The 21963-nt window shown below is 29.7% G+C and overlaps 2 protein-coding genes and 1 non-coding gene across 4 annotated transcripts; 2 read left to right on the forward strand and 1 right to left on the reverse strand.

Annotated features, from left to right (window-relative positions):
• Window positions 1-2880: 2880 nt before the first annotated feature.
• TRNAW-CCA lies at window positions 2881-2952 on the reverse strand. Its single transcript has one exon. It is a non-coding gene; the product is annotated as a tRNA-Trp (tRNA).
• A 2743-nt stretch (window positions 2953-5695) lies between these two features.
• On the forward strand, window positions 5696-7218 carry LOC107028076 (basic 7S globulin-like). Its single transcript, XM_015229131.2, has one exon. The coding sequence runs from the start codon at window positions 5716-5718 to the stop codon at window positions 7039-7041; it is 1326 nt and encodes a 441-aa protein (XP_015084617.1). The 5' UTR covers window positions 5696-5715; the 3' UTR covers window positions 7042-7218.
• An 8500-nt stretch (window positions 7219-15718) lies between these two features.
• Window positions 15719-21887, forward strand: LOC107028656 (alpha,alpha-trehalose-phosphate synthase [UDP-forming] 5). Of its 2 annotated transcripts, XM_015229816.2 has the most exons (5): window positions 15719-16068; window positions 16327-16375; window positions 16865-18888; window positions 20362-20635; window positions 21327-21887. In XM_015229816.2, the coding sequence occupies exons 3-5, from the start codon at window positions 16901-16903 to the stop codon at window positions 21651-21653; spliced, it is 2589 nt and encodes an 862-aa protein (XP_015085302.1). In that variant the 5' UTR covers window positions 15719-16068; window positions 16327-16375; window positions 16865-16900; the 3' UTR covers window positions 21654-21887. The 2 variants fall into 2 exon arrangements, with proteins under 2 accessions (XP_015085302.1, XP_015085301.1); XM_015229815.2 differs by lacking the exon at window positions 16327-16375.
• The last annotated feature ends 76 nt before the right edge of the window (window positions 21888-21963 follow it).

Here is a 21963-nt window from a genome sequence, read left to right on the forward strand (position 1 = left end):
TTCTAATGAGTAATTATCTTTAATACCGTTACGTTATGGTAAATGTATAGATATATATTCAACACTGTAACGTTGATGAATTTCTAAATTATACAAAAATAGTAGTAAACCTTATGTACATGTAGCTATGTAGGCACAATGCGAACATTAACAACGATTGTGATGGAGTGATAAATATTCTTTTATTTTAGTCAAGAGGTCTTATCCCCGATGCGGGACTTTTTAGTGCAAATTCGCATTTAGTCTGGGCTCAAATATTGAATATCGGACGTCTAGCAATGCACCAACGAAAAAACATACAAGTGCCCTTGTTTTGTTGGTAGTGCTAGGAGAACCACCCTAACTGACACCAACCTTTTTTTTTTATTGTTTTTATCTTAAGTTTAGCTAGATAATATTGGTGTTGCATTTGAAATCTTTAAATTTTAAAATATAGTACTATGATATATTTTCTTAAAATCGTGAATTTATTATAAACAATATAATTTTTATATTTTACCAAAGATGGGAACGCACTCCAATTTCCACTTGAAATATTACATTTTGATCCACTACTTTTTGCCGTCGTATTCATCGCATTATTAAGTATTAAGGGAACAACTTCATACACTTCTTCTAGGTATATATGCAGCTAAGTGTAAAGGTAACATTTGTCTTGTTATAATATTTTTATTTGTTCCACATAAACTATATAACGATATAATTTTAGGAATAGCAAATTAAAGATAGTAATCATACTAATATTCTGTAGCTACAGTTTTATTATTTGTGCTTATTAACTATATTTTATTTATTGTGGTGAAACCTTTGATGCAGAATATTTTAAATTTGTAAACAATTTTTTTTAAAAGAAAAAGAATATCTAAAATGAGCTAATTTCGGCTACTAAAAAGGGAAATAATCCCATAACTCAAACACATTATATTTTAATGTATTTCTTATCGATTTGTATATGATCAAACAATGAAATTGTATTATGAATATTAATCGTTTATGTGTTCAGGTGACATGACATAAATTATTGTGTTCTATATAATTTGATTTGAACATTTTATTTTATTTTTGTGAATTTGTACGAATTACCGTATGAGTTCGTTTGTGTCTATGACAACTGTGTTTGTATATTTACTTCATTTTCACTAATATATTTACTTAGATATCAGTATTGAGACTCGAGTATATCAAAATTCGAGAATCGCAAGATTTTCAATCTTCATTCTTAGAAATTCGAAAGGAAAATCTTAATTAAGAATGAAGAAATCTTAATCATCCCACTACAACTCATATTAGTTACTTTGATGTCAATCAATATATAAATGTTTTAATAGAAGTATTAAATATATTGATAACCTAAAAAAGGTCGCTAGGTAACCAATATGGAACTGGTCAAATTGATTTTATATTGACACATTGCAATTTGCAACTTCCTTTGTTGGGTAACAAATTGATTCTTAATTAGAAGTAGAGTTTGATTAACAGGAAAAAAATTAAATTAGACCTAGTCAAATATTCACATTTTTGAGATTTGATCCCAGGTTGACTAAGAGAACTTAACCCCTCGACCATTCGGTCAAGCTTTAAATTTGTGTTAGTGGAGTCAAAATTATATATATATATATATATATATATATATATGAATAGATTTTAAAAACTGATTAAATATACATGTATATACAATGTTATTTTTCAATGAAGTGGGTTCATATGAACCCACTTGCACCACTGTAGGGCCCTGGTTGCTTAACTTACGTTAGGTTTTTGCACTTAGCAACCCCTCGCAAGATATTATCTATATGCCTATTGTGATCCATGCAAATATTTTTTTATTATCAATCGCATCTGGCTAGAGTATTATATTTAAAGTTTCGTCTTATACAATTAACAAAAAATCATTGCCTTTGAACAAAACATTGCTCTCGTTAGAATTAGTACGGTCGTTCCTTACTATATCGAGCCTTCTAATTCAGAGTTGTAAAGCTTTTATTAGTGAAATGCTTGTTGAAAGATGTGAAGATTGTGCCCGTGGTATCAACCGATAGCATTTTCAAGAGACACTAAGAAAAGTCAACCATTATTGCTAATCATCTCCATCACTGGTCACCATATAACTTTTAAATGTTTCGTTCAAAGTCTAATATAGGATTTACGCATCGCCATCACTAGTCACCATATAACTTTTAAAATGTTTCATTCAAGGTCTAATATAGGATTTACGCATCGCCATTACCAGTCACCATATAACTTTTGAAATGTTTAGTTCAAGGTCTAATATAGGATTTACACATCGCCATCACAAGTCACCATATAACTTTTGAAATGTTTCGTTCAAGGTCTAATATAGGATTTAAAAAAAAATTGGGACCGAAATGTTTGATTTACGCATCGCCATTACCAGTCACCATATAACTTTTGAAATGTTTAGTTCAAGGTCTAATATAGGATTTACGCATCGCCATCACAAGTCACCATATAACTTTTGAAATGTTTCGTTCAAGGTCTAATATAGGATTTAAAAAAAAATTGGGACCGAAATGTTTGATTTACGCATCGCCATTACCAGTCACCATATAACTTTTGAAATGTTTAGTTCAAGGTCTAATATAGGATTTACGCATCGCCATCACAAGTCACCATATAACTTTTGAAATGTTTCGTTCAAGGTCTAATATAGGATTTCAAAAAAAAAATTGGGACCGAAATGTTTGATTTACTCATCGCCATTGCCAGTCACCATATAACTTTTGAAATGTTTAGTTCAAGGTCTAATATAGGATTTACGCATCGCCATCACAAGTCACCATATAACTTTTGAAATGTTTCGTTCAAGGTCTAATATAGGATTTTAAAAAAAAAATTGGGACCGAAATGTTTCGGGGATTTTGAACCCGACGTGAATCGAACACGCAACCTTCTGATCTGGAGTCAGACGCGCTACCATTGCGCCACGGATCCCTGTTGTGTTACAATGTACATATTTATAAATATAAACAAATTTTCTTTTTTTATTTAATAAAGATATTTATTATTGAGAAAATATATTTTAACTGTTAACTGTAAATTACAAGAATGGAGATTTTACCCTTTTTATCTAATATTGAACTGACTGCCTATTCCAAGTAAGAAAGTCTTTTTAATTCGAACGAAAATAACCGTTGATATATAATTGCATATTATTTATTTTAGGAAAAATTATATATAATAGCAAACTAATAATCTAAAATAAATTGAGTAGCTAGGGTTTGATTTAATTGTGCTACATAGCAAACGTTCGCAAAAAATTGTCAGGCGCCTCTCTCCCAAATATATCGCTCGTCACTCTCCTCCAATCTCTCACTCGCTTCCTCACTTTTTATATAAACACAAGTGTATAAAAATTGTTTCTAATTGTATAAAGAAGAGAAAATTGTATAAATACATATATTTTTGTTCCCCTCTCTCCCCTCTTCCAGATCTCGCTCGCCACTCTCCCAGATCTCGCTCGCCACCCTCGCCTTTCTCACTTATACAACAGACAGAAGCGAAATGTATAAATTGCGTTTCTGTTAGTATAAAGCGTGAGAAAATTGTATATACACATGCAAGTACACATATTTTCGTCCTACACACTTATAATTATACAATAAAAATACTTCTCTGCCCAGTTTCTTTTGTCTTTCTTTCTTTCTCGTTTTATACAATTTTCAAATTGTATCTAATTTCTCTCTTTCTCGTTTTATACAATTCAATTCAATTGTATATTCCTTGTTAAGTCTCTTTTGTCTTTCTCTCTTTTTCATTTTATACACATTCAAATTGTATATAATCGTTCTATACACTTATAATAATACAATTCGTTTTATATACTTCGTTTTTATACAGTTCTCTGCCCAAGTTCTCTTTCTTATTTTATACACTTCATTTTATACAATTTGCTTCAACTGTATATGTATAGCGAATTATACAGTTTCTATGTTTGCTATAGAGCGCAATTATACAAACTTGCTATAACATACAAATATAAATTTTTTATTTACTATATGTAAAAGTTGCCCTTTATTTTATCGGAAGATCGTCCCTCATATTTGGTCATAGTTAATATTGGTAGAAACATATGGAGTACTACTTTTTTTTAGATTAAATATTTTAGAATACTTTGGTCAATGTATTACTCCTATGTAGTATGAGCCAAGACTTTGTGCACAATAATTTATATATTTTATGTGCAACAAATAGATCAGGTTAGAAAATGTTTTATTTTTTAATATAAATTTTTTTATACGAATTTAAATTTAATTATATTCTTATATTAAATAAGAAACACGAATAGGAAGGAAAAACAATTATAACTAGACAATTGTCACCGTTACTCTTTGCTGCAAAATCGAGAAAACTCATTTTTACTTATATTTATGTTTATATTATATTATCCTAAGCATTTATGACTCTTGAAGTAACTCTAAGTATTTATGGTTGTCACATTTGAAAGAGTCAAATTAAGTCATGTTAAAGTTAATTAATTAACGTAGAAAATAGTTTTAATTTTTTTAAAAAAAAAAAAATGTTTTATCGATATTTGATCCAACTAAATTCAAAGAATGCATTATAAAATTATTAATTTTTATTCATAGGGATTCAAACATAAGATGTTTAATTAAATTAAAAATAAAAAGATCTCAATCATCCCACCACAACTCATATAAGTATTTTAAGTTACTCTTAAAAAAAATACATCGAGTACTCGATATTTGATCCAACTAAATTCGAAATCATGCATTCTTTAATTTTCATTATGGAGAACTCAAACACAAAGAGGTTTGGCCATTTTGAACTGGTCAAACATATGGTCACAAGGAAGAAGGATCTGCAATTTACAACTTACTTTGTTAGGCAGCACATTAAAGCTTAATTAGAAGTACATTAATAATGTATTAATTCACAGGAAGAAAATAATTAAAGGGGAGTTAAGTCAAATATCCACATGGGTCACATGACTGGCGTTATAATTTGAGTACACTAAAAGGTTGTTGAGAATGAAAGCAATATGTTAGTTTAATTTAAGTTTTATATTATGGGTAAATTATGTTTATCAAATTATATCTACAGGTCAATCTTTTCAAAATTTGGAATTTAAAATCATAAAAATAAGATAAGATATGTTACCTATCTATATTTTAAAGTGGCTGAAAAATCACTCTTGTTTAACGGATTAATCACTAATTAGCTAGCAATCATAAATAAATCACATCCTTTAGCTTAAAGATGACATAATTAGCTCATTGGATCATATCCTATTCATGTTTGAGTTGATTATCAATTTCCTTAATTATTAGATCAATTATATCAGTTCAATCTTTTTAATCCATCAAGTTTGGATTGGTATATAATTCAAATTAATTAACGAGAAATCTTGTTAATATTTTCAAAAGTATTCTTTTTCTTTATAGCCAATAATAATAAAGAAAAAATAATAATTTTGTAAGGTACATAATTTTAAAAATAAATCAATTTAAACTTAGGTAGAGTTATGACCCATATTATAGCTTATTTCAGTTTAAGTAACTTTTGAAAGAGTCAACAATTTGTTCGATTTTTAATTCAGTCTATTTTAACCTGTCCAAATTGAGTCCAAACCATTCGTTTTACACCTTTGAGGCCTATAAATACATGCCTAAGGTATGTCCAAAATTTTTGTTTACAAGCCTTTGCTTACATTCTTTCTACTTTATACTACACATCATGAAATTATTTCCCATGTCATCGACCAAGTACTATATTTTTCTCTTTAATTTTCTTCTCATCACATCCACTACTTTATCAAAATCCAATTTCCAACCCAAAACTTTATTCCTATTAGTCAAAAAAGATCCATCCACCCTACAATACATTACTCAAATTCACCAACGAACACCTCTTGTCCCTCTTAAACTAGCCCTCAATCTTGGTGGTGAAAGCCTATGGGTTGATTGTCAAAAGGGCCACAAAAGCTCAACGTACAAGCCCGCGCGTTGCGAATCAGCGCAATGTGATCTTGCCTGGTCAACATCATGTGGAAATTGTTATGAAAACAACACATCCTTACCAATTTGCAACTCGTGCTATAACGTTGTTTCAAATCCTGTTACCTCCACTACAGGTGAAATCGCGGACGATGTTTTGACAATCCAATCAATTAACGGGTCAATTCCAGGACCCGTTGCAATTGTCCCAAATTTCATCTTTAGTTGTCCTACTACATCCAATTTAACACAAAATTTAGGCAAAAATGTTAAAGGAATGGTTGGTTTTGGGCAGCAAAGTCCAGTCTCATTTGCTACTCAATTTGCATCAATTTTCAAATTCAGTAGGCAATTTGCCATTTGTTTAAGCTCATCAACTAAACGAAACGGTGTAATTTTCATCGGACATAGCCCTTATTTCATTAGCCTTGCGTTCGATGCATCGCGAGATCTAATCTACACACCTATAATCACCCAACAACGTTTCGTTACCATTACCTACCCACATTACATAAGCGTCATTCGCCCCTCGCCAGAGTATTACATCCAAGTTACTTCCGTTAGAATTAACGGGAAAACTTTACCATTAAACAAAACACTACTCTCGTTAGACGAAAACGAAGAAGGCGGAACGAGAATTAGCACGAACGTTCCGTATACTGAATTAGAGCCTTCTATTTACGATATCGTAAGTAAAGCTTTTATTAATGAAATGCCAAAAGAAGTTAAAAAGGTACCCTCAGTGCAACCTTTTAAAACTTGTTTCGACTCGACATATATTGGTGTGTCACGCCTAGGTTACGATGCACCTGAAATTAATATCGTATTTCAGAAACAAAGTGTTTATTGGACGATTATTGGATCGAATTCGCTAGTAAAAGTTAAGGAAGGTGTTATATGTTTAGCATTTGTTGAACGAAAAGAAGCAACGGGACAAGCAATTGTCGTTGGTGGATATCAAATGCAAGATAATCTAATAGAATTTGATTTATCGAGGAGAAGAATTGGTTTTAGTAATTCACTTTTTTATCGTCAAACTATGTGTGCAAATCATAATTATGCTTAGAGAAATTGTGTCATTTGTGATTCTAGTTGACTTGATTAATTGTAATTTGTAATATTACAATCGTCATTTTAATTAATTTTATTGAATAATGTTCATATATAGTTGCAATTATCTTCAAAGATGTGAAGATGCTATCCTCAAAATATATAAGCTAATATTATGATAATATTGTTTGGACTTTGTCATATGAAAGTTGAACAATATTCTTCTTTCAAATAGCTGTTCAGATTTATTGTTTGTATTATTTTCATTACTTTTAATTGAAACAATTCAACGAGCAACATGAGTTGTGATGCAATAATGAAACTGTTTTACCTTTAATGAGGGTTCTCAAATTTGAACCCTGAGTATGATTTCTTTTTGTTGAGAATTTCACCTCCTGAATTGATCCTATAATGCATAATGTAATTTAAACCAAAGCTCCAATATAAACTACACAGAATGAAAAAAAAAAAAAGTTAACTCGAGATACAAACTCTTTTTCATTAATGGGCTGTAAAGAGAGTGAAAAAAAATCTGTGGGCCGTGAGTGCACGAAATGGTCAAGTTTTTAAATATTAATGTTTATCTCGTCAAATAAGTTGATCTTTAATTTGTCTTTGCTAATATTTAATTTTTTATTAATCAAATTTAAATCTAAAAAGACATATATTTTTTAAAAATTGAAATCATGTCCGAATATAATTTTTAAGATATTATGATGTAAAAATATAAATTATGTTCTATAAAAATATTTTTTTTTGAAACTCTACGATAACCCGTAGCCGCTACAATCTCTGTCACAGTCTCTGCCCTTTGAGTGAGCACTTTGTGCGCGCTGGATAAACCTCCCACTGTGCAATAGCCTGCAAACCACACATAGAATATAAACTGCATTAAGCAAGCCTTTTGCAACAAATTCTATTCAGAAGACATTCAAAAAAATTAATCTCAAATCATCCGTATGAATAATCACCTTTCAAACCAACTGAATCATCGTAAATAAATATATTGTTTTCTATGACTTATGAGAAACAAAATGTAAATACTAGCACAAAATATGGCCAACAGTGCAACTGTGCAAATGACCCATTTAAAAGTGGTATTGCTTGGCTTTTCACCTTTTACTCTTTTTGGTGTTCTTTTGTCATATATTTAGAAAATTATATCCCTACAGTCATTTATCAAAAATGATATGTACCCAAATAAAAACAGAAAATTATCCTAAAAAGATTTGTTCCTTTAACTTTCACGAGAAACTGTCTAGCTTAATACAAAAGACTTTTTCAAAAATTGTTTAACTGTGATAAGATTCTTTTACTTTTTAGTTAAAAGTTTTAATTTTGAGCCTTTAGGAAGGGAGAAAGCCCCATTGAGTGGTCGCTTTTAAAAATGAATCATATAGTATATAAATTCAAATTGAATCGAACCTCAATATAAATATTAAATATCATCAGATAAAAAATATAATGTAAATCTTTATGTATTTTAGGGTGGGGTTGTTTCATAAATATGATATATATTGATGATTGAAGCCAACCAAAAAAAAGTATCTTGAAATTGTTGAATTACCAAATTAAAACGATACGTGCTTAAGAGAAAGAGTTAATTATACTAAACAATCTTAGTATATTATTTAATTTCGGATATTTTCTTTATATTTTAAAATCAAATACTATATTCTTCCTATTATAGAAATGTTGTACTCACACCTCCTACGAGATATATCTATAACTAAATATAACTATTAAAATGTAAATTGAAATTATAAATAGAAAAGTTTGTGGATTTATTTTTATGAAATTTAATGAGGAAGATAAAAATAAAATTGTTGAATATATTTGTTCACTCATTGATTAAAACAAATGATATAAAAAAAGAAAAATTGAAATAGGTATCTTTTGAAACTTATAAATAAAAAAGAAGAAAAATCAAAGTAACTTGATTTTTATTAATTATATATTTTATTATACAAGATTTTTTCATTTTTATTCTATTTTGTTTATTTGTTCTTTTACTTAAAAGTTTAAAATTACATTAAATAAACTTTTTATTTATAAATCTGATAGTAATTATATTTTAATATATTTATTTTAGATATATCTTATAAAGAGTTTGATTGTAGGATTTTTATTATAGAGATGATGTAAGTATTTGATTTATGATATTTAGTGTAATTAATCCTAAAATTAAGGTCTTAATTTAGAATGTTTTGTCTAGCTTAATGAAGTCTAAAGAGTGAAGTAGTAGTTGGGAGATATTAGGAGATCAATCTCTTTCCTACAACATTTTATAAATTAATTCGTGTTATTATCAAAACTTAAAATTGTCAAAATGATGTGAAGTTGTAAAATAATGATAGAATTATTTCTTTTGTGTAATTAATAAATAATAAATTAAGAGTTCAAATCATGAAATCATTCATTTGACATTTTGTATCAAAAATAAATTACATCACAATTCGAGGATAATTGGATCTTTGTGTGATCCATTTCCATGAAAGATTAAATTAGATCGACAATTTTTACGCCAAAGTCAGAACTTTTGCAAATTATTGCAAATCAAATTTTATTACTAATATAATGTTGGTTTGTTAGTAACTAATGACAACTTCAAGGTAAAAATTATACCAATAGTAGGAACATGAATGAACCAAAAAAAAATTTAACAGATAATAAAGTTAGACTTTTTCGCAAAATAAAAAAATAAAAATCGGATCCTAAAAGAATAATTTTTCGAGATATATATAAGATAAAGCTAATTGAAATTAAGGAAAATAAAAAAACTAAAAAGAAACCTGTACAATGATTTTCCCCTATTTCTTTTTAGGAGATTTTCATTTTATAAAGTTTATAAATATTTATTTACTAAAGACAAACTTCATTTTATAAGTTTTGAACAAATTATGCTTAAAAAAGAAGTGAACTTTGACGTGAAAGCAATACAAAATTAAAATATTAATTTCTTAAACCTAAGCCGTAGAGATTATTTAATAATTAATCATCCAATTCTCTTTGTTAACTTTAAAACTTAAATTCTTATATGGTGAACCAAAATAATCATCATTAGAGGTAATCACATGTTACTTCAAGCTAATTAATTTCAACTAAATAATAATTCAAATTATGACCATTTTCACTTAATAATTACTAGATGACAACAATTCATTATCAATAAATATAATAATTAAGGACCATGTATATTTGACCATTACACTATAAATTACATTAATTTTGATGAGCATCTCTCTTTATCAATGGTAGCATAATTAGATGAACCAACTTAAAAGAATTATTACACTCCACTCGTCATTTTTTTAGTTGCTCTTTTGTTTTTTGATACATTATTGAAAAGTGACAATATAATGATTTAATGTACATTATATTGGTGGGAACCAATTTCCTTCCATTTTTGAAAATATCTTAGTTGTGTGTCTACTCAATTAGACTTGTCACAAATAGTACACACCATTATTGGTAGTTGTCTTCTTACAAAAGAGTAATGCATCTGATCAACGGAGGCGGATTTAGAATATAAATTTATGATTTCAAAATTTAATATATGTTTGATTTATATATAATCGGTATTAAATGAAAATTTTTATATGATATATTATAATTAAAATTGTTTAATTTTATCAAATTCATATCACTAATTATATGCGAGCTCCTAAAAACCGTCTTTCCCTACCATAAAAACAAGGTTTTACAATTTAGTTTTGTCTTCAACAAGGAAAGACAATAAGGAAATGATTTGATAGCGAGGTAAATATGAAAATATTCTTTAATTCTTTCATATTTGATTGATAAAAAAAATAAAGTCACTTTTCTCCCTATTAAAAACACCCTAAGAGACATTAACAGTAACAACTGAAAGTCGTGTAATTAAGTCCCTTAAAAAACTGACTATAGTAGATTTTCCTGATGATAATACATAATATTTTGATAAGTTTAATATAGTTATGATAATGTAAATAATTTATTTTTGAATTTAGTTGGATAAATTGATAATTACATGTTTAGGTTTAGTTCACACATTAATATATTTTTCCGTATTTAATATTGTTTAACTTAGATTATCATATTGCTTTATTGTTTTTAATTTTTGTAAGAATGCTTTGACATGTCTTTTTTAGTGTTTTTGTTTTATTTTTTGCCTGAGCGGATAGAGTCTATCTAGTAGTCTCTCTACCTCCCGAGTAAGAAGAAAGTCTACTTCGACATTATTTATACTCATTATTGCTATAAATATTTCCCTATGTTCTTATTTCTTGATCCTATTATATGTTATATGAATTTCTTTCTATGCTTTTTCACTATGTTTCCACGATTAACTTATTCATAAAACATAATTATACATTCTATTAATTTTTATTGAGAAAAGTTGGGCAAAATGACCCAAAAAAGGGAAAATATTCATTAATTACGTTATTCCATCATAGAATGTGGACATGGGCTATAGTTACGTTGACAAAGTGAGATTAAATGGAAGCTATAATTATTATAACAAACACTTATTAACTCTTCAATAATGCACCTTTTATCAAGTTAGGTGCCTAATTAGTAATTACTAATTAGAGTAATTTTTTTTCAAGTAAATCTTAACTATCAACCATTTTCATAATTTCATATCATGATAAATCTTATTCTGCTATAAAAGATAATCAATACAATTGAGGAGAAACATTAAACGTAAAGAAATTACTATCCTCAGTTCATCAATATGAAACGTAACTTCCTAATTTTTACAAATTACTTGTTATGCTCATTAGTTTTGCATTACTGTTAAAAAATGCTTATTTTTAGAAGCGTTTTTTAAACAACTTTTTAGAGAAGAATTTTAAAAAAAATTGTGTTTGACAAATTTATTTGAAAAGTGAATTTGATAAGTAATTTTTGTTTGGCTAATTTTCTTTAAAAAGTGTTTTTGAGAGTCAAATTACGAAAAATGACAAGTATTAATGTGCTTTTAATATTAAGCTTATTTTATAGAGAGAAACTATTTAAAACATCTAATACATACACTTAAATTACATTTTTAATTTAAATATTTGACATATACATATTCAAATTTTCAATCAATATTGTACATAGATAAATATTGTTGATTTTTTTTTTCAAAAAGAGGAATCTTTTTGTTATTTATTACCTATTTATTTTTGAGTTCAATCTTAGCTATTATTCTCTTCTTTTTTTTTTTGATATAATACTCTTTAAGTTTTAAAAATTCAAAATAATATAAAATAATACTTACATTAAGAAAAGAAAATTTGTATATATATATATATATATATATATATATATTGTAATTTTTTATCCCATATTAATTGTTCACTATTAATTTAATACATAACTTATTGAATTTAATGCTTTGAAAAATGTATTAGATATTGTATAGTATCTAAATGATCAAAATTTGATCAGAATTTTCAAAGTCTATAATATCATTTTTATTTTAAAATAAATAGATTTTTTTCACTTTTAATTAAATATTACAGTTAAAAGGATAAAAAAATTAAATAGATAAAATAATATAGTGTAAAATATATTTAATATATAAACCAAATTTAATTAAATTTTCTGATGGAAAGAATATTTTAAAGATGACATAATATATATATTGGACCCTTAATTTGGCTTTAAATTTTAACTTTCACCTCCAATTTTCATAATGCACAAATAAGCACTTTAACTATTCAATTTTTAAATAAATAAACAACTGAGTCCGACATGACACAATACACGTAGGACACCACGTAGGACAAAAAATAACATGTAGGATGATATGTAGGATATTGTGTCTATTTGTTCAACTTTATACAAGTTTAAATGTCTATTTATGCACATCCAAAATTGAAAGACATAAATATAATTTAAAATCAAGTTAAAAGAGTATATTTATATATTATACCTTTAAAATGGACTGAGGGAGCAACAAGGATCTCACTGCATTTAATTCTTTTTTGCCAGTTTTGAGGGAATGTTTTCGAAAAGTTTTCTTACTGAAACTTGATTGTTATGTCTAAAAAGTTTTATGGATGTATTCAATTTATCTTTTTAAAAGTATTTCTATGCACTTTTTTTTTTCTAAAAATAAAAAAAAGTTGCTTCAAAACCCTTTCTTATGAACTTTTTCTGATCATAGAAAGTATAAGCAAAAAAACAATATCAGTATTTCTCATGAAGCTCCAAGAAATAATGCATGGAGTGATTTTTCACAATTGATTATTTTCTTTTAGTCCATTAATAGAGCAATAAATGTAAGAAAATTTCAACGTATATAATGCATATGAACTTTTATATTTATATACCTACAATTAAATGATATACATATATTTTCATTTTAGTTGTGACTCTTAACTTTAAATTTATTGATTTGACATAATTAAGAAGTGACAATGATTGGTTGTTAAATTATCTATATCTTCCATAGGTGTTATTTGTTTAAAATAATATCTGTTTTGATTATTATTTAAATTTTATTAGATCATAACATTACGTGCATATCATTTCTAATATGTATATCATTCAAATTGTTTATATGTGACGTAACGATATAGTATAATTTAATCCATCTAAATGAATATATTCAACAAAAGAATCACTACTTAAAAATCACTATTTTCTCATTGAATTTTCAACTGAAAAAATGTTCAATAATTATTGTCACAAATATTTTTATTGAATCAATGATTGAGAAATAAACAAATAAATAATAGTGTATTGTTTTAACACTAAAAGAACTTTCCAATATTTTACTTAAATTTATTTTCCTTCATAAATTTTTCTACTGAGCTCGTTTTGATGAAAAATAAATGAAAAAAAATCCATATTTCATAATATAAATTTCTCATTCATTCGAAATTAAGAAACTCTCTTTTCATACTAATGATCTAGTACGATACATAATAATATAAAACAATATGTACAATACTTGAGTGTAACTTAAACAAAGATAAAATGTAGCCCGCGTTAACGTTGTTATACGAATGAAAATAATTAGCCAGTTTCTCAATATTTAATAATATCAAAATCTAAAAACTCATGTCAATAATTAATCTTCTTTATCCATTCTAACATGGAATTGATTTTCCCAACTTAACAAATACTTTTATTATCTCAAAGAAAATATTAAAAAGTTTTTCTTTCTAAATTCCAATTTTCTCCCATAAATAAGTAATATTCTTAAATAATAATATTATTACTTGAGTATACTAAAATTAACTTTTTCTAACCGTTACAAATATTCTATTTGGTATCCAAACTAGCTTAACCACTAATTTGGTTAAGCGAGATATACTTATTTTAATTTATAATTTTTAATAGTACTTATAAGGATCGTTTAATATTGTAAGATAAGACATCTCAAAATTAAAACTAAAGATATTCTATTTTATTCTGTCAAATCTAAGAATATTTTAATTTTACACGAATTAAAATAATTTAATTCATAAAATATATCATATTTTGAATTTACGAAATTTAAATATACTGTTTAAACAAAATCCGCGAACTATCCGCAACATTAGAAAACTCCTGAAATTTACAACGACCTCGTTTGTCAGATTAATATCAAAACAAAATAGCGGATAAATCGAGGAAAATATGTCCTTTTTATCTTTCAATACCACTCGAAACATAGCGCGTAACTATTACTCTCGCCGACAAGTCACACCAAAATGTCCACACATCCCCAGAACGTTCTAGTTTACACCGTACAAGCGATTGTCCTATACCTACTAATTATGCGTCACACTCACGCTCCATAAAAATCGCGTGGAGTTAAATCCCATGTCAATTTTGTATGTGTTAATAATTGCTTTAATAAAAAAAATAATTTTGTTATATTATTCTTCGAATATAATAAATATAATTCTTTAAAAAATATAACAAGCTAACATCTATAATTAATAATAAGAATAAATTGAGATCTAAATGTAGAATTATTGATTAATTTTATGAAGTAAATAAATATTATTGGACATCCCAAAATAATAAAATAAATAACTATTGTTAGACGAAGGGAATAATACTTACTCTGTCCTTTTTACTTGTCGAATTTTAGCGTTTTACTTTTAATATTTGATAAATAAAAAAATAATATTTTTTTACATTTTATATCCTTAATTTATTTAAAGAGTTAGTGTTTTTGAAAAAGATAGAACATCTTAATCAATAGTAAATTGATCTTGAAATTATATCAACTAATAAGAGTAAAATGATAAATTTATTATGTCTATTATTTCTTTAATAGATATGCTACGATAAAAATAAATAAATAACTAGAGACAAAGGAAATATCTTGAATTTAGTTTAGATATATTCTTTGTTTTAGTTGTTATTTAAAATTAAATGTGTATTATTTAAAATCATTATTAAATAATAATAAAAAGTCTCATCATGTATAATTACTAATATAATATGATCCAGTCTTTATTTTAATATTTTCTTCTTACTTTTAACTCTACTTTCATAATATTTCTTTTCCTAATCTACTTTTTTTTAATAGATTTATCATTCATATATGTGATGTATGACATTATATAACATGAAAAACTATACAATTTAGTCATTATTATTTATTAAAAATAATATAATATATAATTTACAAAGAGATATATTTTTATGAAATAAATGTAATAATCATCATTCAAATAATAAATGAAGTGTAATAATAAAGACATAGTTTAGTGACATAAAAAACAAAAAATTAACAGTCCAGAGGTGGTGCTTACTGTTCTCTCTCTTCCTTCTTGCTTTCATCAAAAACTTTTTACAAAATTTAAGTGAGTTTGTTATGAGAGAGAGAGAGGAATCCAATTCTTTGTACAAAGACACCACCTTTTTGGGGTTTTTAGTACTGTAAAGAAGATTGCAGTCATAAGTGTATTTTGACAAGCTAGAGAAAGAAGAGGGAGAAAAAAAAAAGCCTATTCTTGAAGCCATTGTTTTTTATTTGAGAAAGAGAATCTTAACTTAAGATATTCATAGTGGGAATCTTTGGGTTCTCTAAAATTTTTCAAAAATCATTCTTTGGTTTTCTTGAAAGGTAAACTCTTTTTTTTTTTCTTCTCTTTGTACCACTGAACCCCTCAGCTAAAATTGACTGTTAATTTCTTTTATAAGTGTTGTATGATGTTTCTTTTTACATCTTGAGTACTTGTAATAGCATTTTCTTCATCACAATCAAGTTTCTTGTTATGGGTGGGGTGTAAATGTTTCCATTTCTATTGGCAAGTGTACTCTTTAACCAATTTTTTGTTGCTTGAAGAAATAATTTTGTTACGTTTCAATATTTCTTTGCTAGGCTTTAAACATGTGGGGTAACTGTTCTGTTTCTTGGTTGCCCTTTTGAGGTAAATCTTTCTTGGAACTTTGGTTTTTTATAGTATTGTTCCTCAAAACCTTCTCTTTTACTCTCTGATTTTTGCATATGCCATCAGATTTATCCTCTAGGGTGGTGGCTAGACTTCTGTTTAGTACTTATTTCTGTGTTTTTGTTTAGGTTCTGTATCAAAGTTCAAAACTTTGGTTCATGGTTTTTGATTTTTCATTTTGTCTTCTTTTGCTTTAGTTAAGCTGCTTTAATTTCTTTATAGCTGTAATTATTTGTGGGGTGTTCCCTTCTGGCTTCATCTTTAATGCTATGATTATCAATCTTTAATGGACCATATAGTGGGACCTTTGTTATATTTTACTGTGATTGTTTGCATTTCTACCTTGTCAATGATCTGAGTGTGTTTCTTGTTTATTTTCTGTTTTCAATCTTTTCATTTCCATGCATTTACTGTTAAACCTTGATTTTATAAGTTGAACATAGGAGGATTTTTTTCTTCTGATTGCAGGAAAAATAAAAGAGCGATAGTTCATTAGCTAAAAAAATGGTTTCAAGGTCATATTCCAACTTACTAGATCTTACTTCTGATGATTCGCCAACATTTGGCCGAGGGGGTAGAAAGCTTTCGAGGGTAGCAACTGTAGCTGGGGTTTTATCTGAGCTTGATGATGAAAGTAGAAGTAATGCTTCTGATGCTCCATCATCAGTTACTCAAGAGAGGATGATAATTGTGGGGAATCAACTCCCTCTTAGAGCTCATAGGAGAAAAGATGGTGAGGAAGGATGGAACTTTAGTTGGGATGAGGATTCCCTTCTTTTACAGCTCAAAGATGGTCTTGGAGAAGATGTAGAAGTGATTTACGTAGGCAGCCTTAAAGAAGAAATTGATCCGAGTCAACAAGATGATGTGGCTCAAACTTTGCTCGAAACGTTCAAATGTGTACCAGCTTTTATACCACCTGAGTTGTTCAGTAAATTCTATCATGGTTTCTGTAAACAGCATTTATGGCCTTTATTTCACTACATGCTTCCGCTATCTCCAGATCTTGGTGGTCGGTTTGATCGTTCGCTGTGGCAAGCTTATGTCTCGGTGAATAAAATCTTTGCAGACAAAGTAATGGAGGTCATTAATCCTGATGATGATTTTGTTTGGGTTCATGATTACCATTTGATGGTGTTACCAACATTCTTGAGAAAGAGGTTTAACAGAGTGAAGCTTGGTTTCTTCCTCCATAGCCCGTTTCCATCGTCGGAGATATACCGAACTCTACCAGTAAGGGATGAGATTCTACGCGCACTGTTGAACTCTGACTTGATAGGCTTTCATACCTTTGATTATGCTAGACATTTCCTTTCTTGTTGTAGTAGAATGCTTGGCATTTCATATCAATCTAAACGAGGTTATATAGGATTAGAGTACTATGGCCGCACTGTTAGCATTAAGATTCTGCCAGTTGGAATACATATGGTTCAACTTCAATCAGTGCTGGACCTTCCCGAGACAGAGACCAGGGTTGCTGAGCTGCGAGATAAATTCCGTGGTCAGACAGTGTTACTTGGAGTTGATGACATGGATATATTCAAAGGAATAAGCTTGAAGCTTTTGGCCTTTGAGCTCCTGCTCTCTCAGCATCCAGATCAGAGGGGTAAATTGGTGTTGGTTCAAATTGCAAATCCTGCCAGAGGCCGAGGGAAAGATGTGCAGGAAGTCCAGGCTGAAACTTATGCAACTGTAAAGAGAATAAATCAGAAATTTGGAAGGACTGGATATGAACCAGTTATCCTGGTTGATAAGCCTCTTCAGTTCTACGAGCGTATTGCTTACTATGCTATCGCGGAGTGCTGTCTTGTTACTGCAGTAAGGGACGGAATGAATCTAATACCTTATGAATATGTTATATGCCGGCAAGGAACGGAGAAGCTGGATGCTACCTTGGGCTTGAACCCCACAGCACCAAAGAAGAGCATGTTGGTGGTTTCTGAGTTTATTGGTTGCTCTCCATCTCTCAGTGGTGCAATAAGGGTCAATCCATGGAATATTGATGCTGTTTCTGAAGCTATGGATTCTGCTTTAATTGTCTCTGAGGCAGAGAAGCAGATGCGGCATGAGAAGCACTATAGATATGTGTGCACTCATGATGTGGCATATTGGGCTCAGAGCTTTTTGCAAGATCTTGAAAGAGCATGTAGGGATCACGTGAGAAGGAGGTGTTGGGGTATTGGATTTGGCTTAGGATTCCGTGTGGTTGCTTTGGATCCTAGCTTCCGGAAACTGTCAGTTGAGCATATTGTATCAGCTTACAAAAGGACCAAGCACCGGGCAATCCTTTTGGATTATGATGGTACAATGACAGTCAGAAACTCTATCAGCAAGGGTCCAAATGCAGAGGTTATCAGTATCTTAAACAGCTTGTGCAGGGATCCAAAGAATATTGTTTTCATTGTTAGTGGAAAAGACACAAAGACTTTAACTCAGTGGTTTTCTTCGTGTGAAACACTAGGGCTTGCAGCAGAGCATGGCTATTTTGTGAGGTAAATATTTTATACCCTGGAATTATCTGTGTTGATTTCTACTGTTATCCCCAGAAGTGATAGATTATCAAGTTGATTTGTTTCATGGTTGTAAAATTGCTAAATCACTAAAAATCTCGAGACTTCGTGTGTGGGAAGTGTTCTCGCTGAAGTACAGAGTTTGCTTCAATTAGTCAAATAACTATTAAGCAGAAGAGTAGACAATAAGTATGCAAGATAGCAGAATTGATCAACACTTCAGGAGAAACCTGATAAGGAGGAGTTCTAACAATTTTTAGGAAACATTAACTCTGGTTCTAAATGCAGTCAGTAAACCGGAGGTAGATGACAGCTTGCTGTTCAAGTTTATCTGTGAGGCTAAATTCCACTTTCTCTATCTGTCTTTCTGCTACTAGTTGACTAGTAGATGGCATAGTTTTTCTGTTCCTTGTTTTGCTGGTGTATTACTTATCGTAGGTTCTTCATTCTTGTTTTCACTTTCTTTTGGGCCTTAGGGTGGTCTCTGCCACCAGGGGAGAGGCACTGTGGTGTTTAAGATGTTTTAAGCTGACAAGTAACATACTGCAACTTTTATGCTTTATTTCTTATTTTGATATTTTCAGACCAATCATAATATCCCAGTTGCACTGGAAAAGATGAGGTCTTACAAAAATTAGATATTGATCGGTCCATGCCACTCTACCAAAATTAGGACTAATTGCTTTTTTCACGTCAGTTTGGTTGTGTCAAGCACCAGTTAAAAATATTGAAATCTTCCACATGAGACATTTCAACTCCTTTTGGCACAAATTCATTGAGTTCAAACAGAGGTAGTCCTAACTACAAGAGCCAATTAAACTGTTCAATCTTCTCTGGTTGAGAGGTTGAACTAGAAGTATACTTACTACAGTACTGAGCATGCAAGGTATGTTTCAGTGGGACCATCTACGGGATATCTTTTATGGATGTCACTAACTTTAATCGTTCTCAAGGGATGGGGGACAACAGGATCAAAATTTTCTTGTCCATTTGACACACTTCAATTCAAGGAGTGCTGAATTTGCTGGTGTTTAAGATTTGATTTAATGACAGTAAAGTTTCTAAAACTTAGTTAAACTTTGACTTGGCGCTTCTATGGTGGATGCTGCCAGAGTTTCGTTTTTGTAGCACCTTGATAGTCATTTAGAGGGAAGAGCAACATATTAAAATCAACATTCTTTCCATAACTTAGGGCTTGCTTCTATAATGTGAAGATTTGTTCTTGGTGAAAACAGAAGATCTTAACTGCCCGAGTGTATGTGTATTCTACTCCTAAGGGCAGACTCCTTCAATTTTTTACAGATGTCTGTTTTCCGTCTATGCACACCGCACACAGTTTGTGGGAAACTGGTCGGAGGAGTTTATTAGTGCTTTTCCTTAACTTTAACTGTCTCCACCTGCACTTGATGCTTGATGTTTTGTTTTCTTTATGAAGCTGAAACAATTCCTTTTCAGGCCAAATCACGATGCCAAATGGGAAACTTGTGTTGCAGTAGTAGATTTTTATTGGAAGCAGATTGCTGAGCCTGTAATGAGCCTCTACACAGAAACCACTGATGGTTCTTTCATAGATAGCAAGGAAAGCGCACTTGTTTGGAATTACCAATATGCAGATCCAGATTTTGGCTCATGTCAGGCAAAAGAGCTTCTAGATCACTTGGAAAGCGTTCTTGCAAATGAACCGGTTACCGTCAAGAGTGGCCAGAACATTGTAGAAGTGAAGCCTCAGGTGAGCAGTATGATGTCTTTTTTCACATTTCTCGCATGAAGCACTTCCACAATCATTGTATATATCGTGAAGACGTCTAAGAATCCTATTCATCCTAGTCTATACTATTTTGACCGTGTCTAAAAACTCTTTGATCGAGCCCATTGTTGTTACTCATTGCTTCAACTTCCATGATTCTCACATTTTACTGACCATAAAAATTGCTTACAGCCTCTAACTCAGCTAGTATTTTAAACCACTGTTTTCAAGCATTTGATCTCTTACGGCAGATAACTTGATAAAAATTTGTTTGTTGCTTCCTTGTGTAAAATTTTAGAAGTAAACCAACAAAACTGAACTTTAAGAATTGGTTTTATTATGAAACTTAATATATATGATAGCTTTGTAGTTTTTATTTGGACACTAATCACATATGGAGAATTTGGAGTTGTGTTTAGAGTTCACACATGCTCTGCGAAAGAGTCAGCAACTCTATTTTAGAACTAAGCATGCTTTCTTAAAATAGCTTACACACTATAAATCCTGTTCATTAATAAAAGTACATTTATCATGTTAACTTTCTTTGGTTTCCTGAAGTCGGAAAATTAGAATCATATCTCTTTTTCTGATTCGAATTTCTCATCCTTGTTGTTTTCTTTGACTTCAATTTGATGGTTTACTTTTGCCATGAACGTTCATTTCAACCTCCTAGGGTGTCAGCAAAGGTCTTGTAGCAGAACGTCTCCTAGAAATAATGCAGAAGAAAGGAACGGTACCAGACTTCGTGCTCTGCATAGGGGATGATCGATCAGATGAGGATATGTTCGAGGTTATAATGGGTGCTGTCGCAAGTGCCTCACTTTCCCCCGTTGCTGAAGTGTTTGCTTGCACAGTTGGCCAGAAACCAAGCAAGGCCAGGTATTATTTGGAGGACACTACAGAGATTTTAAGAATGTTGCAGGGCCTGGCTTCTGCTTCTGAGCATTCTGCTAAACATGTTTCGATATCTCCTCAACGCGTAATCATTGACCGAGAATAGGCAAATGAATATCTGAAAAGGAAGAAAAAGAAACAATATTGATAGAAGGCTTTCTTAAACAGTTGCTATAAGTGTATTGACTGTTTTTAATTAGTTAATTTTCCTTTGGGATGTTGTTATAGTTCTCTTAGAAATATCAATTTCTTATGTTTACCATTTGCTCTTAAGGTTTGTTTGTTGTCCACTTCAACTTGAAATTTAAACATAATTGTAAAAATAACTATTCATTTAGTGTATTTTCTTAGAGCATCTTTTGTTTTTACCTTGTGAGAAAAGGGTCAAATGCCCCCTCAAGCTTAGGCCATATTTT

Source organism: Solanum pennellii, chromosome 8 (genome assembly GCF_001406875.1).
Source record: "Solanum pennellii chromosome 8, SPENNV200".
In the NCBI taxonomy this organism is placed as follows: Eukaryota; Viridiplantae; Streptophyta; class Magnoliopsida; order Solanales; family Solanaceae; genus Solanum; species Solanum pennellii.